General features: G+C 35.8%; 1 protein-coding gene across 1 annotated transcript in view; it reads left to right on the forward strand.

Moving 5' to 3' along the window:
• Positions 1-25,616, forward strand: part of NAALADL2 (N-acetylated alpha-linked acidic dipeptidase like 2) — a 214,673-nt gene that overhangs the window by 116,836 nt on the left and 72,221 nt on the right. Inside the window, exons 6-9 of the mRNA XM_041467998.1 lie at positions 156-299; positions 8,594-8,686; positions 12,836-13,041; positions 14,563-14,682. Coding sequence (XP_041323932.1) covers positions 156-299; positions 8,594-8,686; positions 12,836-13,041; positions 14,563-14,682 — 563 coding nt within the window. The remainder of the gene's footprint in view (positions 1-155; positions 300-8,593; positions 8,687-12,835; positions 13,042-14,562; positions 14,683-25,616) is intronic.

Below are 25,616 nucleotides of genomic sequence, written 5' to 3' on the forward strand. Positions count from 1 at the left end.
TTTTTTTCAGTATAATAAGCACAGAACAACAGCTGCTTATCTAAATCAGTTATTTTAAGTTGTGTGGTAGAGATTTGCATTTTTGTGTTCGGTTTATGAAGGAGAAAAATCTAATTTTCATTTACTAAATTGCTCTTCCCTTTCTGTCACTTAAGATGGAAGCTACAGGCAAAATCGACTGAACCTCACAACACTGTTGGTACAACCAATTTCTGCAGTGCTTGCCAGAAAACTTGTTTCCCTACCCGAGGACACTTCCCAAAAAGACAGGTGTGCACCCCTCCAACTGCCAGCTGCAGGTAATGATTTTCAAATTCTTCAAAATACACTTCACCTATGGGATGTTCCTCTTGGAATCCAAAGCCACTTTCTACAACTGTACAACCAAGGTTTAGCTGATTATGGATGTGTTTTGCTTAGATCCTTTCTAGAAGTGGCTATGAGCAGTCTGCTCTTAAAATCTGATAGATGGTAGTTGTAGTTTAAAAAAAATAGTGGAAGACATTGAGCACTAATTCTTGATATTGACTTAGAACCTCCTCTGTGTAGATGCCATCACTAGGGAGGTTTGTTAGTGCTGCAGTATGGTTTGTTAGGCCTTATTGTACTGCTAATAATGTGATTTAATATTAAGACATCAGTAACTATATTATTCTTTGGGGATTTTTTTTCTGTTTCTGGAATAATAACAGTTAAATTCTGAATGTGTCTTTGTGTTCCTTAATTTGTATATGCTATGGAATAAACAGTTTATTGTGGCCTGAACCCTCAGGTAGCTTTTTCTCCCAATTTTCACCAGGAAAACAGGCATTGTGATAAGAGCAATATACCTTGAGTAGAGCCAGATGAATGCATTCATACAATCTCCTGAGAAATAATGCCATTAACAAAGTCAAACGTATTATTGCTTGAAAAAACTTATTGCTGATATAGGAAAGGGAAAAAAAAAAACTAAGACTACAGTCTTCCAGCACAGTGTTTCATCAGAAGAACATCTTCCAGAGAACATTCTAGATGAGGTGCATGTTTAAACAGTAATTCTTCAGTAAACAGTCTTCAGTTTTGTTTTGTACCTGTCCATCTTTCACCAGAAAAAATAAAGTTTATTTCATTCTAATGCCCATTTAATTGAATTGATTTGAAACTGTGGTCTTGGAAAGGAGGAGGCAAATTTAATTTAGCCACTGTATCCTGTGCTACACACAGTGATGATAACAGTCAAAACAAATTTTAAGGGCAACCAATGTAGTATCATGTGCTGTATCCCTTGTTTATTGCTTTTGGAAAGTTACTGTGGAATAGGAATACAATACAACAAGTCATAAAAAAGGTTGATTAATTTTATGACTTGTGTTAGCATTTGTAGTTATACATACTAAAAAGGAAGGCAGAAGACCTCATGCTTCGTGGCTTAAGCTGTTGTAGTTAGGCAGGACAATTGTTCTCCATGCATGGCTGACTAGATTTTTTTTAAAATGAACTTTTAATTTTAAAAATTATTGTCCCCACAACGAGTAGAAAAGGGGAAAAGGCCATTTTGGAAGGAACGAGTGCTTAACCATTCCAGGTAGGCTGCATGAAGCTTGTTAGTATTGAAGGAATTTTCAACAGCTGAAGCGCCTGGAGCAAAGCCCGAATTTGGGCTTCGTTTTAGAAAGATAAAAAGCTGCACCATGTCTGTTTTTCAAAAAGCTTTTTCTGGAGGCTGCAGGACAGAATCACCCTAAAGGGCAGCTTATTCTGCTTTTTCTGTGACAGGTGTGGCATGTCTGATTTTTTTCCCTGAGAAGACAGGAATTCTGTGAGAGGAGAATTTCTGGAAAGAAAGAATATTCCAAGCCAGCAGTTTAGTGAGAGCCAGTCCATGTCTGTAAAGCTTTTCATGTAAAGCTTCTGAACCACAGTAATCCATAGGGAATTTTTTTTAAAAGTCTTTATTTATTGAAAAAATAGGGACTACAAGAGGGAAGCCTTGAATAATTCTGTAATGTATTATATTTTTTTCTTGAAGTAATGGTGAAGCTGTTGATGCTCTGGAGCACAGAGTGTGCTGTTGTTCAGTAGCAGCCTTAATAGAAGAGATAAAAGCCTGGTCTCATGATAAAAAATGGTGTATAACATTTTAATACTGGTAATAGCTAAAGAGATAATGCTGAGGACATCAAGGCATTAGAGAAGAGCAAAGGTTGAATTTGCAGTCTTCCTGTTGATTTGAAGAAGCTTAAGAGAGAGATTTCACTTCTGACGTAGGACTCATCACTTATCTGTCAAAAGAGGTGAATGAGCAATTCAGATGATTGGTTGGCTTGAAATTTGTTAGGATAAAATGATCATCATTCTCTCATCATTTTGTTTCAAAAAGCTGAACAGCAGATTCATCAGTAATGATTAAACATTTATATATAGTTTTCTCACATTGCTGCTTTTTTCCCTTAGCCTTGCAGTTTTCAAGAGACAAAATGTGACAGAGGGAGTGGGAGGATGGAGGCAAACATCCCACACAGATTGAGTGCTCAGGACCTACAAAGCAAATAGTGGGAATTGAAGTCAGCTGTTAATTTGGTGTTAGATGAAGTCAGTAATTAGATTTGCTTTTTGTTTGGTATGGTACATTATTGTTAATCCTCATTAATCTGAAATTCTGTGCTCCCGTGAACTTTTTCCCAAAGACAGGCAATTAGAAGGAATTTCAGAGTGAACTTTTATAGAGAAACTGTAAACTTTTGAAGCTTCCTTTTTTTTTTTTCACAAAATCTTACTAGGATATTTGCTAGAACATTTTGAAGGTTGTTGTAAAACTAGAGCACTCCTATAAACATAAATGAGGGAAGTCTTGCTGTGTACAGTGAACTGCCTTTGTTGCTGTTAAGTGTCCCACTATTTGGGAGATTGCAGTAATGTACAAATTACCCTTTTTCAATTAAACTCTTGAGTATTTAATGTAAATCTATCTAATAGCAATTCATTTACAAAGTGTTTTTTGACACTAATGACCATATAGTTTGGTTTGAATGGAAATCCTGGAAGCCTGCTATTTAAACACATCAGTGTTATGTGTGTAATTTTTCCCTTTGGTTTTAAAAGTGTCAGTTTTCATACTCAACCTGATTGTCTGGGAAGAGGGAAGGTGAGAAAGATCCAGGATTTCAGTAGTGATCAGTCTCCAGGTGTCTGGGGCATCCTCCTCTTCTGTGGCTCATCCTTTTCTTCCATTCTTCTCCACATTTATGTTGTTGGTCACTCTTGGAGATAAGGACTGGATGGTCACTTGGTGTGACCTACAATGGCAGCTCAGTTGGTAAGAAGTGTAAATGCAAGTGATCTCACTTAAACATCCCACTTCTTATCTCCTCCTAATGCCTTTTCCTGTGCAATAGGTGTAATTTTTTTATACTTCAAAATTATAAAGGCAAGGCATGAATAGTTTAAGTAACTTGAATGATATCAAACACTGTGTGAATAATAGAGCCAGGTATACAAAGACTCCCAGCATTCTGCTGCAGACAGTAAAATTACTCAGATCAAAATGCTTTTCTAGGTAGAATCTTTTGATCTTTTGTAACCTTTTTTTAGTCTACAAAATGCAGTCACTGATCAATAGTGAATCATCACAGCGACTGCAGTGCAGAGCTCCGTTGTAGGCTGCAAAGAAATCTACCTCCTCTGACAAAATGGGTGAGTGGAACAGATAACCAGAACTGACTGTTACTGGAAAGGTTAGTAGCACAACACAATGAATTTTTATGAGACTTTGAGCATCTATTTTATGTAGTGCCACGTGTCAGATGTTCATTATACTGAGTTTATAGTCAACTCTGATCATGTGAATTTGAATCATTAATTATATGAAAGGAATAATTGGAAGAGTCTGTTACTTTCCATATTATACGATTCTCATCCAAGATAAATAAAATTCTCTGCCAAGTGCTGCACTAGTGCAAATCAAACCTGTCTTCTTTTCAGTCAGAGGAAGGGCATGGAGTGATAAAGTGACTATCTCCTCCTGTTAAACTACAGCCTTGTGATAATATTATATGTGTTTCTCCTTCATAGTTTGCTACCTGTCAGAGGAAATAAAGACTCCCATATTTAATAAACTCTGTCTGGGCCATCTCACACTGTGATATCAATATGCAAACAATACCATAATTTCTGGGGATTTGGACTATGCTAAACATGAATCCAAAGAAGAAAATAGAGAAAGATGCCAGCAGATTGTGTGGCAGTGCATGTTACTGCATCTACCAAATCTGGAGTCATTGTACATAGCAGTAGAAATATAACAAAGTTCAGCAGATGTCTCTTACTGGCATTTGAAAGAAGAACAAATTAAATAGGGAGCTCTGATCTAATTCAGACATCCTGTATATGAAAACTTACAGACATTTATACCAATACCCTCAGATTTTCTTTTCATGATCACTTTAAATTCTGTTCCTTTTTTAAACAGAAGTTCATGAGAAGAATTAAGCATGAACAGTGTGAAGCATTTTTTATATATCTTCCCTCTACTCCCAACTGAAGCCTCAAGAGTTTTTCTACCAGAATTGTAAATTACCAAGATATATTTTCAGAGTTCTGTTCTGCCCCAGTGTTTTCCTCTGTGATGCTTTGCTTTTGATTGCTATAAAGCAGGTAAAGAAAGAAAGTAGTGTGAGGTTATGAAATTCAACTCTACCATCTGAAGCATTTTCAACTCTCTTTGATGTTGACTGTGACACATTTATTCTGTATCACATTAGGCCTTCCTAGTTTAAAGCCTCCTTAAAGGACTTTATTCTAGGCATTTGTTATTTCAAAAACTCTTCATCTGAAGAGTTTTATTTCTGGATTCCTCATTGTAGGTCAAAAAAGATGATGATCAAATACCAAGGAGTTTATTCATTATCTTCTTCATACTAAGATTAGACTTAGAGACTCAAGATCTATGAATATTTGTTCAAAAAGGAGAATATGTTGTCAGTTGGCAACATGGTTGACTAATCAAATAGAAATCTATTAGGGAAAAATATTAGAGATACCAGATTTAGATGGTGTATTGTTTATACACAAAAAAGTGAAGGCTTTTCATTACAAGGACATCTGGGCTAGGAGTTCTGACATATTACTGTACAAATAGTTTTATACCTCAACAATACTGTACATTGCATAGATTCAGTATTGATTTTTGCATATGTAATTTTATAGTATCACACAATATTTTTCTGAGATTATATACATTATTAAGTCTGTACAATTTTATATTTATTCTCTTTTCCATGTTGCATGTAGTGTTTTTTGTAAGTGCTGCTGTTACATAAATGTGTGTGATGATTATATTTCTTCACTTAAAGTTTTGTGTTTGAACTTGAAAATTGACATAAAATACATAGTAAATAAGGTTTTGCACTCAAATTGACATGATGATCTGTCAAGTGCAGTTTTATGTTGATTACTTCAGCTCAATTAGTGTCCCCTAAGTCACATGAGAATGGATATTTGATGATGTTTGAAATCTCTAGTTCAGTTGTGATTTTAGACAGGTTCACATTCATTCAAGTGTTGATTTCAACAGGAACTTTCTCAAAAACTGCATTACTGCATTACTTGAAGTTATTTACTCTACTTTATTTCAGCAGTCTACTGAAGTAGCTTTGGGTTTTATGATCCAGAAGTTATTCTGTTGAAATCCTTAAATTCAGTCAACACTTGATTTTTCTGTACTTCAGTTAAGTGTGCATGTAGAGAAATTTTTCGAGTGATTAGCAAAAATCTTGTCAAATGAGTTCAGTTTTCAAACCTGAGTTCCTAAAGATGCTTTTCAAAAACCAATACTCAAATGCTCAGAAAACTGTCTGATGAAAGGTGTTTAGCATGATTAGGATTCAAGAATTTAACCAACATTTTTGATAATGAGACTCAAGCTTGTACTCCTCTATGCATGAGCTGGGGATGAAGTTAAAAGAAAAAAAAAAAAAAGAAACAAGCCTAACTCGTGTTATTTTAACATAACTACTGCAAATAGGTTTTTCACATCTGAAATACTGAAATTGTCCATCAAATGAGAGGAAAAATAGCCATGGATTTCTAAAAATAACGATGTAAATGTCAGAGGTGAAGGTAGTTATTTGGTATGAGACAATTTAAAAGTTCCAGGTCAGGAAATAACTAACTAACTAAATAAATAAAACCAGTAAATGTGTTTGTGTTCTTCTATCCCAGAAGTAGCTTTCTGCTTACATGAAGACAGTGTATCCTGAATATTGTGAAGGTAAAGTCTCCTCATAGCTTTTCAGAGAGTATAGGAAAGAGAAAAAAAGGAGAAAGTTGTCAAGATCCTTAAAATACAGCATTAGGACAAGAGGTTTGTTGTCAGAACTGTTTAGAGGGGATTAAATTTTGCTTCTGCTGTATACTTGAAAGAGCAGTTTCAGCCTTTTCATCTGGTGTTCTAAGCCCTTAAGCCCAAGTCACTCTAAGCTGACTACTGTGTTACATGACTATTAACTGCAGTGTCTGATTGGAGAATGTGGGTATTGCCAGAAGTTAATTTTCTGTGTCTTTATTGTCAGATAGAGACTGGATAGCTGATGTTGGTTAAGGAAAAACAGTGAAGTCAGTTGTCTTCAAAAGGATTTATCTACTTTTTGTCTGAGACTGGGCCTAAAGGAACAAACATCTAAAGTGTTGTAGGAAAAGGAAAGGAAATCAGTTTTGACTTTAAAATATGTTTTTTTAAGAAGAGTAAATTGGCTCTAGAATGGTTGTAGGTGAGAAACAACAGCAAGAAGTAACTTGCATAGTTATTAAATTTAAGCTGCTTAACCAACATAGATGGCTTGAGCTGTTTTCACTTGTTTTAAAAGACCCTTTGGGAATCCTTTGGACTATTTTTTTCATTATTTTTTTTTTTTTTAAATTCTGAAATATCAGAAATTCCATATTCTGAAATATGGATTTATTGAACAAACAATTCATTTACATGGCATTAATAATAATTTAAAAATACAGTAACTTAAATCAGAAGAGCAAAGTTAATTACGTGGCAAATAAAAATATTAATGTGCTGTGACTGGTTGTTGAAAAGTCATGTGCCAGGGTTTATTTTTAATTAACTGCTTGGTTTGCATTTTCCTTACTGGTTTGTTCAAGCAAAACCAGAATTGTCATAGAGAAGACACATCTGTTGATAACTGAAGAGGTTTTGTCTGAATAAAAAATAGAATAACTATTGTTAATTCATTTTTTAAACAAACACTATCAGTTCACTTTTTTTAAAAAATACCAATGAAGACAAGTGAATTAAAATATACTGTATTTTATTTTAAGAACATTTTGAAGTAAATTTACTGTATGAACCAGCAAATGAACCCTGAAGAACAGTAACCATGTGGTTGTTTTTGTTTCACGTGTTGCAGTAAACTCCCCACTGGCATATTCTGTGCACCTTGGGAAACAAAGCCTGGGAAGAAACTGCTAGAAATAGATCCATGGGAGGATAGTGGCCTGAGACATAGAGAGCAAAATGATCTGTGGAGTATTTTAATTGTGGTCTGTGGCAGCTGGGATATGGACATGGGAGGAATTGTGTCCCAGAGATGCTTCAAGCACAGCTCTGCCGCAGGGGTGGAGAATTCATGGATGGAGGAGAATCCCCCTGCAGGTCTGGGCTCAGGCACTGCTGGCTGTCACACTGCTGCTGCTTGTTGAGTTCAGGCAGTTTAAGACATTTTCATTTCTCTTGGATAGAAGCTGTGACCTTTCAGATGAGCTGGATGTTCACACAGTCTGTTTTCATGCAAATGAAACATTTGGAAGGTGTCAGCAGCTCCCCTTCGTTGGTTGTTTGGTTTCCACTGTCACAAACTGCAGGAACTCCTGTGGTTACTGTGTCCCACCTTCTTTTAGTCTGTTTAAGCTCAGATATTTGCTCTACTCTGGCTTTATTCTGTGCTACAGTCTCAAATGGCATGGCAGTCCTGGCAAGTTCCTTACATTTTAGCAGCTTTTGCCTTTGTATTTGCACCATTTCCTCATCTGATGCCAGCTAAGCCAAAAACCCTGGCTTCTGTTGGCATATGTTCACAAGAACATCATCAAAGGCTGTGCTGGCAAAGCTGTGGGGAGGTCTGACTGCTCCCATATGATTTAACACAGGGGCTTTTCTGCAGAAGAAAATGTAATATAAACCAGGTAGAATTTTGTGAATGTTATTGACAGATTGACCTAGGTGAAGGATTAGGTGAGAAAAACCCATGAAGTTTAAGGCAAATTTTGTGATCACAGAGTTATGTAAATCCTACTCTTAAAAATTTTCTTTTTCTGTTTTATTCTGACAGAATTTATTGAGTGAATTCAATGATCTTTTAACTCAAGGAGTAGAGATCTCTTTTGAGATTCCATCTTTGAATCATGCTGCTAAAATAAGGCTAAGAAAATAATGTCATATTTCATGTTTTAATCTGTCGTTCCTATTCAGGTTTGGTTTTTAACCTCATTTTAAATTCTTTTTTTTTAATGTATGTGGAATTTATGTCTTTGGCCCGTACATTTATTGGCTGGGTAAATAAATTCAACATTTTCCTTTTTTTTTTTTTTTTTAATCTTTTAACAGTCAAAAAAACTATCAGTCTGAACATTCAGTCTGTCACAACTTACAAGACAATTTCTAATGTCATTGGATATCTAAAAGGAGCTGTATTTCCTGGTAAGTATCCCTTTGTCATTTGTATTGATTATTTTTTTCACGATGGGTGAGAGTCATAGCTGGGATCAGGATCCTATTTTGCCAGATAATTCAGTAGTACAGAGGAGACAAAAAGACTTTTTTGTACTCATTTTGTGATTTGTGACAAAACAGAATATGAGGGTTAAACAGAGAATGAGCTGAAGGGGATATTGTAGTTAAAAAACCCATATTTTGTACACGAGCAGCAGGTGTTGCACGTGGACCACAGAGAGTATCAGTAGTTTGTACAGGCAGCTGTTCAATGGTTTTAATTTTAATATGGTTTTAACACTTGCTGCAGACTTATTTTGTGTCTCAATCATGCCTTAAGCTAGTTTTATACAATTCTATGAATAATAATTACTGTTCTCTGTGTCTGATGATTGAACAATAGAACTCTAAATGCAACTGGGACATAAAGCACAACCTCGCTCTGTCCTTTGATGCTGTACATAAATAATGTTATCATCAGGATATAAGATAATTTGGAGATTATTTTGTTAGTTAGTGAATTAACCTAAAAGGTGAAGGGTTTCTGTAACATGAGTGAATGCTGTTGCTGGTTACTTAAATAGTGGAAACAATTCCTAGTGTGCAGATGATCATCAAAACAGCATCATGCTTGTCTTAATACTCTTGTATTAGGTTATGAAGAAAGGATGGAAATTTATTTAAAGTCCCTTAGGAGATGGGCCAGTCATTTCATATTTTAAGTAATGGAATGAAGGAGGTGGAGAAAATTTTATAGCTGTTGGTGAAATAACAACTCAGTTTTGTGCATGCAGAACTGTATACTTCTCACCAGACTTTTGGTTTGTTTAAAGCAAAAGAGGAAACAATTAGCACAGAGAATTTAATTTCTATGAAGGATTTAATTTCCTTCATGAATTTGAAGTTACCAGTCTGCTGTTATTAATGTTTTGCAAATAGCTGTCATGGAGTTGGAAAGGCAGAAACTGCCATGTTTAGACATTCTGTCTTCTGAATTGTGAAACAGAGGCAAGAAAAAGAATAAAAAGTGTGCTTCAGTTTCTGTTTAACAAGTCTTCTATCTTCCCTAAACCTGCACCTTTCATCTTATTATTACATTTTTAATCAGAAACTACTTTTTGGAGGTTTGCCAGTATATGCTGAACTTCCGGTATCCAAGGATGTATAAATAAGTGAAGTCAGTAGCAGTACCCAGATGGCAAGTTTGTCCCATGGATGTCTGGCTCAACGAGAGCCATAACAACTGTCTTCTACTGTAGGCACAAGTTAAATGTCTAATGCTCTGTAATATTTTGCACACAATCAATGTTAAACCTTTTTTTCTTTCTCTACTCTTCCTGGTTGACACTGCAGTCGTTCCTTCTCAACTGCTTTGAATCTTGATATTTTCATGGCATCGATTCTCTGTCATTTTGATGGGGTTTTGCTCATTTCATACACATGAAATATTCACCTTTATGTTCACAGAAGTGCAGAAAGAAGGCAAAATTTATCTTTAGCGCTTAATGAAAGACTGCAGAGCATCACTAAGGATAGAATTTATTACTTTTTGCTTAAAGTCCACCAAACACACACATTTCTGTAATGCTGACCTGAGCTGGCATTTGATCTGAGGAGTAAGAATGAGCATCTGAAGTGTAACTAAGATGTTAAAATCATTAGGAGTAGATGAAATGTGATGGTTGGTAACATTTTAAAACCCAAAAAACGTAACATTTTTATAGCTCTATTGGACATGGTTGAAGATGGGGTGTATAACAAGAAAAGACAAGAAGATAAAGAGACTCTTTTTAATGATAAATCCCTGTTGTTGATAAATCCCAGCCCATCACTAACCTGAACACTATCCTGGGTGTTCAGGGTATCAAGGGTATCTGATGGATATTTTTTTCTCTATCTCCAGACCTTTCTCTTTTTTTTAATTTTTGCCATGTGATTCTGAGAAAGGACAGCTGCTGCCTCTGCTAGCATGGCCATCCTTTCTCCTCTGCTTTTCCTGTAGTCATTTGCTTTAGGGTTCTGCTTCTATTTGAGGGAGAGATGTGCAAAGATGAAGAATTTCAAAGGAGGCACCAGCTGTTATGTTTTGCCCCTTCTCATTCAGCTGGCATCTCCAGCAGTAAGTTGATGCTTCCTTCTCAATCAAAATATCCTGCACTATTTTAATAAGGTGTCTGTCCTCTCACATGGTCTGTTCACAGGCTAAACAGGAATTATTATACAGGGAAGCATTGATCCTGCCTGATCCCCCTGTGTTAGTGGCTCTTCCATTAATGACCTAGAGGCGTGTAGGGCCATTCATTTTGGTTCCTAATTCCTGTCATTTAATGAGTTGAAAATCCTGTGTCTGTTCATTGTCAGTGCACCCTATAATTAAGCATATCATGGTGCAACACGCAAGTTGCAAAATTATATTATTTAGATTTCATTTAGTTGCATTAAATTATTATGTAAGTCTAGGTTGACACTTTGCATATCTGTTTTCAGAATGAAATTCTCGTTTCCATACCTACACACCCCCAAACTTGATTGAAAATGTTGTGTTACAGGTACATAAAAAATCATCTCTTTGTAAAGCATTTTTTATTCCTTATGAAACAACATGTTCAAATATTTTGTTGAACAATGCTGGTGAAACTCCAGTTTGATAGAGAATGCTTTTTTAATCAAAGTGTTCTATTAATATTGTTCCCAGGCAGCAGTCACTGCAAAACATAGAGGGTAGATATTTTAATTTTATAAGCAAATACAAAATGTGGGCAATGTGCAATAATCTGTTGCTGCATTGTGATTAACTGACAGCAAGTGAATGAGTTCACTTGGTGAAAGAAAAAAAAAGAAAACTTTTCCACTTTTTGGAACCCAAATGACACTCAGGGGTTGCTATGGGTCTGTCATCACTGTTCTTCACTGCTGATAGCTGTTCTTCTGTTGTCTATTGCTATCCTGAAATAGGAAAAAAATCTAGACCTTTAAACCTTTAAAAGTCTAGATCTGGGCCAGAAGGAGACTTTACAAAATATCTGAGCAAACCCAGTAAACAGTCCTTCAAAGAGGGTTGTGAATTCCTCTGACACAGAAGGTCTAATAGTTTACAGCTCATTCAGAATAACTGCTTGGACTCCTTGACAGGCCTCAGTCACACCAGTCAGTCATGTTATTTCATAACACATCATTGGTTCTGAAGTAAAATAAGGGGTTTTTTCTCCCTTGTGAGTGGTATTGGGGTTATATATAATGCCTTGGGAGATTAAGATTAAGTTTTATTTCTCTGGAAAAAAAAGTGTGTTTGTTTTTTGTGGGTTTTTTTCCGTGAGTAACCGTAGGCATATTTTTTATTTCAGGCTGAAACTTCTTGCTTTTCATTCTATAAAATGCTTTCTTCCAGCATTAACACAGCTGCTAGGTGTGACTTACCATATCTGTATCATTCATTATCTCTATCCCTCTGTCATGTCTCCTCTCCAAACCTGCAGTCCAGGTATTTTAATGTCTCCTTCCACATAAGGCTAAGTCCTGATCATCTCTAATCTGCTTGCCAGCTGCTCCACTGCTGTTTCTGCCATGTCTTTTTTGAGATAGGGTGGTGAGCACTGAACACAGTCTTCCAGGTGAGGGAGTACTAATACTTTGTGTCTTTTCTTAGTTTTTCTTTGTTTCCAACTGTACTGCCACACCTTTTGTTTTATTTTATTTATTTTTTAATTTTTTTTGAATGCTTATGTGTATTAAGGATCATTTCCTGCTTATTATTTTATGTTTTTTCATAACACTCTAGTGTGAGCATGATTGTCTATATGACCTAGTCCTGGCTGTAAAAATACTCTATACCAGATCTATAAGGAGAGCAATAAGCAAACAAGGAAGGGATTAATTTAATTAAACTGTATACATGTATTTATCCACTAGTTCATTTTTAAGTAGCACTTACAGTTTTGTGTATAATTGATTGATTGTCTTGCATGTCATCATATACTTTTTTGTTGACAGCTTTGTGTTGCATTAATGACATTACACACTACTAATACAGTCAGTTTTTAGGGGTGTTTGGAATTCTTTTAATCTGAGTATCCAGAAAAGAAAGTTTGATTTTTGGGATTTTTAAATTTTTTTTTTTTTTTTTATTCCTCATTTCAGACAGATACGTCGTCATTGGTAGCCATCACAGCAGTTTGCAGGGTTTTGGTGGGCAAGGCTGGGCCAGCAGCACTGCTGTGATCACAGCCCTGCTCCAAGCCCTGATGCCAGAGGTGAGGAGGGGCTGGAGGCCTGACAGGACCCTGCTCTTCTGCTCCTGGGGAGGAACAGCCCTGGGGAACGTCGGCTCCTACGAGTGGGCTGAGGTAAAGCTGCTCTGGGAGGACTCACTGCAGGGAGAGTTCCTTCTGCTGAAAGCGTGGAAAAAATATTAAATTACCACATGGAAATTGTGGCTCATTAACTGCCCTCTGAGGTCTGTCTGTGTTCATTCATGTACTGCACAGAAAATCCAGGAAAAACATCTGTGGAGGCCATTCCTGGGATAATGAGGTGCCAGGAGGTTGCCATGGCTGTGGAGGTTGCATATACAGCACCCTTGGGAGCTGCTTTCCCTCCTGGTTCAGCACAGCTCTAAAAGTGCATTGCCAGGGTTTGACAGAGAGAGGGAAACCTCAAAAAGCAACACAGGCACAGAAAGAGCTTAGAGAGCTTTTTCACCTTCTTGAGGGCTTAATATTTAATAATTTTTAATTGATAGGCTCAGTGTGGAGAGAAGTGACTAAAAAGAGAAAGAGAACCATGGTATGGTGTACATGAATTAAAAAAACCTTGCAGTGTCTCCATGTCTAGTGCTGATTCACTTCTCACAGGTTTGCGCTGAGGAGTTGGATGCAATCCCAAACAGACAATTCCTTGGCTCTTACTTTCAGCAGAATGGGAATCAGCTGGTTGAAAAAAATAAACCACCTCAAAAAACATTGATGATCATACTTGGCCAACATAAGACTTCAGGTCATAAATTGAAGGAGTTTCTGCTCCTCTAGGCAGAGAATTTCATGGCTGCTTTTCCAACTCTAATGGTTCAATGAATTAAAACAGTAGATAAAATAAAGAGTTAATTGCTTTTTAACGTGCATAAGAAGCAGCCAGCCCTCATTGAAATTTTATACTTCCAACATGATTATTCTTCAGAAACAAGAGGGGGTGAAAAAATCAAATTGAAAAGATCCAGGCTGGAAGCAAAATTTGTTTAGTTCCACTTCAAGTCAGCTTTGCATCAGATGTAATTGCGTTACACCCCTTCTGTTCAATATAAAGAGCCACTTCATGCAAAGAGGAACTCATTACTGAGAAGGCAAAGGGGATCCTTTTAAAAAAGAGATAATAATTGAAACAGTTTGTACATGCTATTTTTATAGTCTAAACAATAATAAAATGAAAACACTGGGAAAGTTATGCAATTCAAATCAGAGTTTGGTCTCTAAATATTTGAGTCCATTTAACTGTTGATAATGATTGCTTTTGAAGTTTGTCTTCTGTAAGGCATAAGTTTAAAAGGCGATCGTGTTGTTTCACAGTGTGTAATGTTTTCATTTTTGGCCTTACAAGTGTAGTAATTTTTAATTCCTCCCAGACCTGTTTGTATTTTCTTTAGATGATGTGTGAAATGGAATTATAACTTCTGCTATATAGAGAAATAGCACTGAGATATCCTTTGAAGTTTACAAGAGCATATTGTGAGAAGCAGTAGTTAACCAATACTTGGGGAATCACACAGGATGCGAATGTAGGGTGCAGTTTTTCCCTAGAAGCAACCAAAAGAACAAAAACAGCCTTAATTATAATGATGCAGGGTAGTAACCATTTTTCTGCTTGTGTTGTAGGATCTGAGGAGTGTTCTTCAAAGAAATGTTGTGGCCTACATCAGCCTCCATAATCCAGTCACAGGCAACTCAACTTTACGGCCTGTGGCATCTCCTTCTCTTCAGCAGCTGGCAGCAGAGGTTAGAAATAAAATATTTGATTTCACTTGTAGCTTATGAAGTTACATGGTTACAATCAGTTGACCTTACACAGCAATAGGTGGTTATTTTCTTTTAAGAATTTTGACCTCAAAAATGCACATTAACTTTTTTAATTTTTTTGTAATCGGGTTAAATTTTGTTTCAAAAAACAATACATTAAGAGGTTGGAAGGGATAACTTGTTTCACCTGTTCGTTAGACCAAGTCTGACCATACTTGCATGCCCTACAGCTTTTTTACCTTTTGGTAGCTATAAAGTAACATATCTGTTATTCTTCAGCACAGAGCGTATTTTTCTCATCCTAATCAGGTCTTTCCAGACTGTTTCTCAATTTGCATTTAAACCTGTATATTTACCAGATGTAGCATGACACACAGGGAGAGTGTTACACCTACCATAATAAATACTGTCTGAAGTGAGTATGTCAGGTTCAGTGCTCAGCCATGCCTGTGCAGCTCATCTGGAGTCAGAATATTCCACAGCTGCTCTGGTGTAAGGGCACAGAGGCCTTCAACTAATGACCCCACTGCTGTTCCTGAGCTTTCTGAATTTATCAGTATTTTACAGGAATGGAGAATAGTGTAAGGCACGTTCTAGATTACAAAACCAGTGTGAAGTGGTATGCATAAAATGGAGTTCAATTTCACTTACATAAATTATGCTTTTTAGATGTTATTTTTCTATACGTTTGCCAAGTGAATGCTATTTCTGATGTTTCTTTGACTTGCCTCTGAAGCATTTGGTAAAAAACACTCCTCAAAGCTGCATCTTGGATTAAATGCAGTTTAAGTCTGATCTGGCTTGGCAGTTGTTCAGCCAAGTTAGTGAAATGATATCAGTAGATTGCTTCTGAGCAATGTCTTAACCACTTCTCCTGTTCCGTGTTTAAGTGGTAATTTCCTCATGGAAAGAATCTGATTTATTCTGTGTAATTATTACGAAAAATGTGATGTAACATCGTTTCAGAGAAAAGGAAAAAAGCTTCCATTTGTGGAAAATTATTTATAATGTTACATACGTGAGTCTGCAGGTGTTATGGATATGTCCATTCAAATTTTGTTATCAGTTTTAGCTATTGTATTTGCAAGAAATACTACCCTGAAAAGTTGCTAGCCTTCTGCTAACCTAGTGGTGTTGGCAGTTCTGTCTCCATTAAAACAAGTATTTGCTATTTAAGGGAGTAAGTTTATTATTATCCTTGAGCTATTTGTTTTTTTCTCATTTTATTTCTTTGACTCTACAGCACAATCTCAGGCAGTGATCTGAAAACTAAATTGTCTGGAGCTTTGCAGCAGTCTCTTTATTATCTATTTATCACTTTATTAAGACTCAATTCTTTCATCCCAATAAATGCCATATTAGTATGAGCATTACATTCATGCCTTCTGTTTTGAAAAGGAAGCAAACTTCTGCTTTATTTCTGTGGTGTTAAATAATATTTTGTAATTCTTGTAATAGCAGTTGTGTTCTGTTCAGCAGTATGGAAGGAGCCCCTCTTAGCAGCCTTGCCTTGCACCTGTTAATTAATAAAACATGACTAGAACATCTTTTTTTCTTTTTTTTTTTTTTAAGTCCCAGTAAACACCTTCCATCTCACTTCTGATTCTTTAATTCTGAGAGTGCATCCATTCTGCATGTGTATCCTAAAGCCCCATTTAAAAAGTAAAGGAAAAAATGCCTGTGAACATTTTTATCTGTATGGCTTTCCTTTCTGTAGGATATTATTATTTATCATTAAAATAACTGTCATACAGTTTGTGACATTAAAAAGATTTATAGAAATTGCTTCCAAATTCTGGCTAGATTTCTGAATTAATATCAAATTACTGACAGTGATGGAGCAGCCCAGCACAGATCCTCATTTGTTCCCGTAGGTGCTCACAGTTTGCCATGTGTCCAGAAGATTTTCTCTGGAAGACTGATCTGCTTATAAAGAATATTGATATTACTTCCAGTACTTGCCAGGAAGACAATGTAATTACAGATTATCTGTAAGTTATGACACTGCAAATGGGGTGAGATGTGACTTTTTGGAGCTCATCTCATCTTGAAGAAATTGTGAGTCTGTTCACATGAGATTCTTGCTACCAGGTGCAAGTTGCAAAGAAGAGCTTAAAAATTCCAGCAAGAGAAAAGGATCATTTTAATTTGTGTGAGTTCTGAATATAGGTTAGAACAGAAAAGAAGGTGAAACAGAAATTTAGAATTAATTATATCAGTCCATTTTAAAATCAAAAGATACATTAGCCTGTCTTGTTTAGTTAGATAGAAGTTTTCCATAATTTTTGAATACATAGAAGATCCTGCATTGTGCCTGTGGATTCAATGATAGAACTCAAAATTTAATTCCATTTTTAGCCCACAACAAAAGAAACTCTCATGCATTATTTTCCCTTCTACTGCTAAACAGTGTTGTTACATTGTTTGCAGGTAAGGGAGACTCAAATCTCACTGGTTTTTGGGTTTTGTTCAGTGCTCGCTGTAGTGCTAAAGTTGTGTATGAAAGAGAGGGAGAATGTATTCCTAGGGAAAATTAATTTATATTAGAAAAGCCTACAGAGTATAAGTGCTAGGATTCTGGGGATAACAATGAAAAACTGTAGTTTGTCCTGTGAAAGAGAACTCAAGCAATAATCACACTAATTGCAGAGCACTCTGTGGATACTGCAAGGAACATAATTTAAAGAGAACTATGGGCAAATAGCAAACTAAGATGGGCCAATGCACACAGCAGTGTTTGCTTTTTGTCCTGTTTTTTTTCTTTTAACAAAATAAAATTTTGGACAGTTGCTAATCACTGCAGCTTCCACAATATCATTTTTTCCCTTAATTTCTGGGAAAATCAGGAAAGAAGTTTTAGCTGAAATGTTGTTTGTATGGATATTCTAAACTCAACAATGAGAAGAAGAATGAGTAAACTTAATAATTTGTCTGCTACGTGAGGTCTAGCAATCAGAGAATAGAATAAGTACTTGGCTAATTAACAGAGACCATGTTTCTTAAAGAATGTTTTGTATGAGGGGATTGTATCTTCATATTAGTTGCAGGTTTCAAAAGGCAGCTACATAAGCAGTCTGCAAATAATAATTTTATATGCCTGTCTGTGGGATTCTGGTTGAAACACCAAATTACACAAAGAAGCAAATTTAAATATTTGGATTAATTAAGCAAAGAGGAACTCAAACAGTTCTGAGACCTTGACATATTTAATTCAAATATTTTTTATATAACTAATTAGTGTCCACATTAACAAGAGGGAAGTACTGCCAAGTTATATTTTTGTCTACTGTTATTTTGTACAGAAAATGATGGTTAATTCGCTAGCTCAGTTGGTGAATCAGCATTTGTTGGCAGAGTGTCATTGGTAAATTGGGTTTGTTCAAGGCTGGGATTCATTCTCTGTAAATAAGGCCGTTAATGATTTTTTCTATAATGGACATGTCACAAAGAAAAAAAAAGTGTTATTATGAAACATAAATTCATTGCTGTTGTCTTTTAACTGATTGTGTGACCATGAGACTCCAGGTCTGCTGTTACTGCTGAGCCCAACAGAACTCACTGCTCCTGTCTCCCAAGGAAAAGAGTGATTTAAAGCTATTGGTGAACGAGTTGGTCATTAAAAATGACTGTGCCAAGTATTGTTCCATGCTATTTATCAGTATTTGTTTCCATTAATGGAATAAAAGGCATAAAACATCACTACATTTAAAGGTGGTGTTATTGACAGAAAGTTCTTTTTTCTTTATGAAGTAGAGCCAAAGATAAACTTCTGCGTAGATGCTACTATCATTATTTCTTGATTTTAAAAAAATCTTACATTAATGTCAGCATCAATTTTCTTCTTTCAACTTCTATGTGTTTCTCATTTTTTAAATACTGTCAGCATTAATAGTGAATCTCCTAGTGTCAATATCAGTAGTTGTAAATAAGAAAAAATATGATTATTTGAATTGCTTGTTCTATGCTTTATGACAGAAGACTATTGCTTCCCCATGAGCTTTCAGTTTTTACCTATTATCACTTTCAGTGTTAGATTTGATTGCTGGTGTTAATTTTTATATTTGTGTTGAGGACAAAAGAAAATCTCTTTGAGAATCAGAAGTTTATGTTGCAAACTTCTATCTCAGGAATTCCTAACTCTGTTAGAATGATGCTGTTAATATAATTGGCAATAATTCATTGCCAGCTCTATTAAATTAATTAAGATGCTGCTTCTCCAATGTGAAAAGTTTCATTTAATGGTGGATTTGATTTGCAGGAGGTTTTTTTAGCATCTTCTAACCTCTTTTTCCTTTTGGTAAAATGCTGCTTTGTCTGCTGTTACACAATTCAATTCTTTCAAATTGAATAATTTTAATACATAAATGCAGATTCAGACAGTGAGTAATTTAACCTACTCATATATTTTGATAAAAATAAAATTATAAATTATAAAGTTATAAAAATACTATTACTGTTAAACGTGGAGAAAAGGGTTTGTTAGCAAAACATAATGTAATAATGAACCAGTTTTCCAGCTGTGATCTTACTGGAGAACAATTCCTTTGTTCCTGATGACTCAAGCTTTCTGCTTCCATGTTCTTCCCTCTATTTGCATAGATTTCTAATAGAGGTGTAAATGATGTATATCGTCAGAAAGGTTTTCTTGGTTTGAAATGTAAATGTCTATTTCAATAGCCCTTATGGATGAAACTGAATCAATCTGAATATTTTATTACGTTTAGGTGTAGTACAGGAGTAAGTAAGTAATTCCTTTTCTGCTGCAAGAATAGGGTTTGGTTCAAGTTTTCTATTGTCCAGTCTAGTTAATATTGTCCCATATAATGACCTGTACCATGTAAGGGAATTGTTTTTCCCTTCCAGACACTTTAGCCAGACTACAGTATTAGAAAAATTAACTTCACTTCTGTCTAAATATTCCTTTGTTTAATTTCATCTTGATTATGTCCCTTCAGAACTGACTTTTTCATGATAATAGAAAGATGTTTTCTTAGCGATAGAAAAGCCTTTCATTAGAGAGTTTAAAAGTAAACTTTTAGTTCTTACAGAAGAAGATAGATTGAAAGCTCTGGATATTTTCAAGTTCCTACATAAACAGAAATCATTGAAAAGTTTCTCTTGATGTTTCTCTCATCATTATTAACTATGTTGCTGAATGAAATTAAATTGACTCAATAAGTATAAGCTGTACTACACAAACAGCCCATTGGAAAGAAATGCACATACACAAATTAGGTGTATGGCCAAACAACCAGAAAGAAAGAAAGCACCTTTAAAGCAGAATTGGTAAGAAATTGGTATAAACTGAAATGAGAAGTTAGAATTCCTTTCATGAATTCTTTGAAATTGGGTGTGAGGAAAATAATTCCAAATCCATTTACAACTGTGATAGTTTGAATAATCACAAGCATAAACTGTTATGGGGTTTGCCTGGTTTGTTCATTCTTCATCTGTTCACCACAAGCAGATTCTGGTGATGATGTCTTGTCTAGTGTAAAAAAAAAAAAGAATAAACAGAGTTAGAAGGGAGATTTTTGGGACACCATAAACAAGGATTGTGAAATTTCAAAAGGAATTTCAAGCCAATTGAATATATGTGGAAAATACCTGTATTTTCCAAACTATTCCTGAGGTTTTAATTAGTAACATAGCACTTTTATTTATTGAGTCAAAGAGCCACAATTCCCATAGCATTACTCCTGTCTTGAAGTGCACACAGAATGGGGCTTCACTGAATAGAACAGAGAAAATTTTACAGCAGATAATCTCAGATGTCAGGAAAAGCCAAAATGCAAGAAATAGTTTTCTTGGAGGTTCTGCAAAAGCTTTCTTTTGGCAACTAAAGGTCACACAGCTCCAACCTTCGTCTCCTGGCAGAGCATTGAAAGGGATTTCAAAACCTGGTTTGTAGCTTTCTATTTTAACACTTTAAATGCTTTAAGTTTTCTTTGAAAAGGAGGTTTACGAGAGCTACTGGCTCCTCTGCTTTGTAACACAACATCCTTGTCTTGATTAGATAATTATTGTCTAATTACTTACAAAATGCTCAATGTTCTACCTTCAAGAGGTAATTCAGCACTAGAAGGGAGACTTCTATCCTTACAGTTATTTGCATATGCAATTACAGCAGTGAGGCCAGAGATACAAACTATGGCAGGTGGAGTGCAAAGAAAAAGATTTAATATTGAGGAAAAAATGAGCTCATGTTTATGGGATTCAATAGCTTTAGCCCATTAAAATATATTGGGTTGCGAAGTAAATTTTTTCCACACTGCTGACTAGAATCTGCACCTTTGAAAATTCATGTGGATGCTATATTATTTACTATTCTCAGAAATATATGTATGTAGCATTCATTAGTCTTCCTTCCCAGAGTAAATAGCTTTAGATTGCACTTTACAGGATTTGTCAGTTTGTTTTCTCAATTTGTGCAGTGAAAATATTTCTCCCTTATAGATTGTATATGCATTGTTTCTGAAAGTTCAATTTATTGCATCAAAATTAACTTTTAAAGATCGGAATTTGGAGGATGAAACCTGAAATATAATGTTATAGATACTTAGATTATATTGTGCAGTAATTAGGAGCTATCAGTTGTCTGTATTGTAGAACTCTGCTAATCAGTTCTGAAATAAAACACATTATCAGCCTTTCTCGATTTCCTTGCTTTCTATGAAAAAGCAATGACATGTCCCTGAAAACTTGTTAATAAAACTCCACATTTCCTTAGCAAAACTTAAATGTGGCTTTAGTCTTGTAGTGCTTGACAGTACATAGAAATTACAATATCCCTGTTCAATGCTTTGCTTAGGTTTTGGAAAGATCTCAGATAATCATCCTAATTTTCAGAGCACAAAGAAATACATCATTTAGATGTATGATGAGTTTTGGGTGAGTGCTGGCTACTTTGTATTTTGTTGAAAGTCTTTTCGAAGTTCCTTGGACTAGATCAGTTTCATATTAGAGTGCTAAACCAGGTTCTGGTTAAAACCACATTTTTTTCAGGTAGTTGAAGTTCTTCTCCCAAGCCCTAATATTTCATGGCTCTTGAAACCAAGTTCAAGTGAGCTTCTATGGAAACCAGAAAGAAAAAGTCATTTCACCATATGGCTTTCCCTTCTCTAGGGTTTTCTCTTCTCCTTTCCCCGCTGCTATTGTTTTGCTGTACAGAGGCAAGGGTGCTTTCTTCTGGTTTAAATAGATAAAACTTGGAAGAATCCAGTCAGGAAAAGAGTATTACAGTACCCCTCTGCTGTAAAAATAAAATTATTTGACATCTTTTGGATCATTTAATTTATCTCTCAGTGGAGCCTGGAGACCTGCATTTGTGGTGCTGACACACTTTAATAAATCTGGTTCATGATTATCTTCCTGAAAAATTCAATTTCTACAGATACTTGATATCTTAAGTGCAAATACTGTTATTATGCCATTTGCTCAATTCCCATTGAAGTCCAGAAGAGGGTTTTTATGTGAAAAATGTGATGGTGGTTTATTGACCTTCATGGTCCGTGTGCAGTGGTGGGAGTGACTTTCCATTTCAAAGACTGAAAAATAGGTTTTGTGTGTGGTTTGAGCGGGTGATTTGTTCATGCATAGTTGCTATTAAGAAGCTTCAGTGTCAGACTGCAGGTTTCAGGGCAAGGTAAAGCTTTGTCAGCAGTAAACTTCTCTGGCCTTGTAGCAGGCTGGTGCCACGGGGGAATATTTGCCATAGTTACCCATGTGTCAAGAGAGTTCTTCAAAGAATTACTGATTTTTGGTGTTCTGTGCCACAAAAAAGTTTGTGCCTATTACAACTGAAGTTTGGTCTTTGATTACAGTAATAAAGTCAGAGATTTTGATGGCAAATTTCTTCCCCACTTTAAAAAGCCTGGCTGTTGCACTGGCTATACCATGGTTGTGTATATGTGTGTCCCCTCTTAGCTGGATAATGTGGTGTTGGGGTCTGTCCTACCTCTGTGTGCATTGTTAGAGATGTGCAGGATGATTCCACAGGATTCTTGGGTCCCTTAAAAGAGCTGATACAGTATTGGATATTGGGAATATGTGTGGAGGAGCAGGGAATATGAGGCATGTAATATGCAGGAGAAGGATAAATTATTTTCCTTTATTTTTTTCCTAGTGAAACACATGAGTTTAAATTGTGTTCATAAACAGCAGATTGAAGATCTCAGCACAGTGAAACAAACCCCTGCATGGGGAAAGGGTGGCAGACAGCTGACCTCTGCAGAGATCTGCTTTTCTGGGTCAGCTTGATGATGAAGCTCCTGAGGGTGTCTGCTGAGCTGATTTGCACATTGGCAAGTGGTGGTGTTTGGGAAGTGGTGCTAGCAAACATTTCTGGTAGAAGTGCCACACATCTGAGCTCTCCATAGCTCAGAGAGCGTCACACGCTGATGGTTGGGGGAAATGTAAATTGGAGTAGTCACAAACTGTAGTAAAATAGAGTAGCTACAAACTGTAGTAAAATAGAGTAGCTACAAACTGTAGTAAATTAGAGTAGTCACAAACTGTCGTGTCCATGTTACACCCAGCTGTGGGCCTGATTTCTGACATTAAGTGCTGCGATACAAACACAGCAAGAAAAAGCTTGAGCATCATCAAGTCCAGGAGACTTGATTTTTGCATTATCAAAAAAAATATTGACTGCATCCTTCAGTTACAAATGGTCAAAAATCATATATATTCAAAATTATATCAAAATGCATAAGCTGTAAAGGGAAAAGCATCTGAAGTTTTGAGTGTTGGGTGTGGAGACAGATTGCCTGTTAATACAGTATTTTCTGGGTTGTTCATTGTAATGGAATGCAATTTTAAGCAGTTTCCTGAAATTTACCATCAATAAATGTAACTTACTGAATAGTGAGGCTGAGCCTGTGGTCATGGGAATTCAGTCTTTAAAGTCACTTTACCTGGAGTTTTGGAGAGTTTGCCTTTTCCTGTGCTGATGAAAAAATATGGAAGAAGTTCCAATGCAGTATTTTCTGGTGTAAGTGGATACTTTGGAGATGCACAGCTACCAAAGGTATGTGCAGCAGTTTCTCAATTATATTTTTTAAACTTTAGAACTCTCTATTTTTAAGGTACTGAGATACTTGGAACTGCTGATGGCATTCCCTTTGCAAGTCTTACCACTTATATAATTCATGCTATGTAATTTTAGCTTTAAATATTTGATTGCTCTGAAATTCTCTTATCAAATGGGAACATACTCGCTTGATTTTTACCTTCCTTTAAAAAGCCATTAAAATTCCTAGCAGTTTGTGCTGAATGTTGGCAACAGGTACATTTGACTCAATGAGGCATGGGACTTCAATTTGGTTATAGGAAGGATAAATGTAATTCAGAATCATGTAACAAGCATCAGGAATCAGAGAAAGACTGTCAGTAGATAAAGTTAAATGTAGAAAAAGTGCAGGATAGAAAATTAAATTTACACTATATAATTTTTTACTACCTTGGTTTTGTATTTCCTACCAGTTTGATGTAACTTTTGCGTCTAAAATGTGATTTAGTCCTGTGAGGTACCATTTGTTATAAAGACTTTACACTGAATGGTCATGGGTTTTTTTTAAAAATAAGACAAATATTTAAAAGTATGCAAATACTTCTTAACAGAAACCAAAGCCTTGAACAAGAATTACAGGATTAAGTTTGTCTCATGTTTTTCTAGCTGTAAGCTAAATAAGAAATAACTCCATTTTAGAAAGTAGTATAACATGCAGCAATATATTTAATTTTTTTGTTCCAAGCATAGATATTTCTCCATGCATTATTTATAACCACTGGTATTGTAATTTCCCCTTTTTTTTGGAAGTTGCCGTTGAAATGCAAAAATTTCTTCTCACAATTTTGAAAGGTACCACTGGAGTTTTATTTTCAGCAGGTTGTGTTTCTTAGGTAAACTGACTTTTCCTTGGTTCAGTAGAAATCTGAATACAATATCAGAACTGGGTCTTGGCTAATCTTGGTTTGACCTGACCTTTTTAAAGTATTGTGTTTGTCACCATTTTCTTCTTCCCCTCTGGGTGGAAAAGGCCTTCTCTGGCATGCAGAATACCTGCAGGCTTTTGAAAGAACAATTATTTTAAAGCCATGAGGTTTATCTAAAAGGCAGTGAAAATTCAGTTCTACCTCCCTGCACAGCCTAGAAGACTGTTTACTCTTGGAATTTCCAGGTGTGATGCTTTTGTGTTTGAAAGCACAGAGGATTTTGGTGGTGAGGGAATTCAGATTGTCTAATGGGGATCCCTGGGGTTGTAGTGATTTGTTTGAGAATCACCTGCAGTGTCCATGAGTATCAGAGGGATTCAGATGATGCTGAAGTCCTTGTCTCTGATGACTTTCAAGAAACACAGTTTGTGAGGGAGTTGTTTTCCCCTGGTGACAAGTTCCTCTCAATGGAATAAGTGTGTGTGCAGGGAACATCTCTCACTTCACTCTGGTAGTCCTGAAGAGCCCAAACAAGAGGCAATTTCTGAGATTTAAATTTCTCTTTTCTGTGACTGATTTTGCAGGGCTACAGAATTTCACCAGAGTCTTCATGTTGCCCTTAAAGATCATTAAATAATGTTATGATTTTAGATATTTTCACTAAGGCTTCAAGCATGTTTAAATGAAAATATGTGTAAGTGGGAAGGGAAAATTGCTAAGGAAGTAAGGAACCAACATTTTATTAATTTTTAATTAATCACTTCAATCTTAATATAACATTAATTAAATGCAGCAAGGTTTAGTCACTCTACCTCATAAGATTTCATGGTGTAGCTTTAATCAGGTAATCAAATGATCACATTGTATAAATAGGCAAATACATCACATCAGTGGTGTGTAACATTCAGACTATTTAAACCACAACTACTCTCCATCTATAGCATATTATCACCACCACATTTAGATTTTCTTTTCCT

Source organism: Pyrgilauda ruficollis, unplaced genomic scaffold (genome assembly GCF_017590135.1).
Source record: "Pyrgilauda ruficollis isolate IOZ18807 unplaced genomic scaffold, ASM1759013v1 scaffold21, whole genome shotgun sequence".
NCBI lineage: Eukaryota > Metazoa > Chordata > Aves > Passeriformes > Passeridae > Pyrgilauda > Pyrgilauda ruficollis.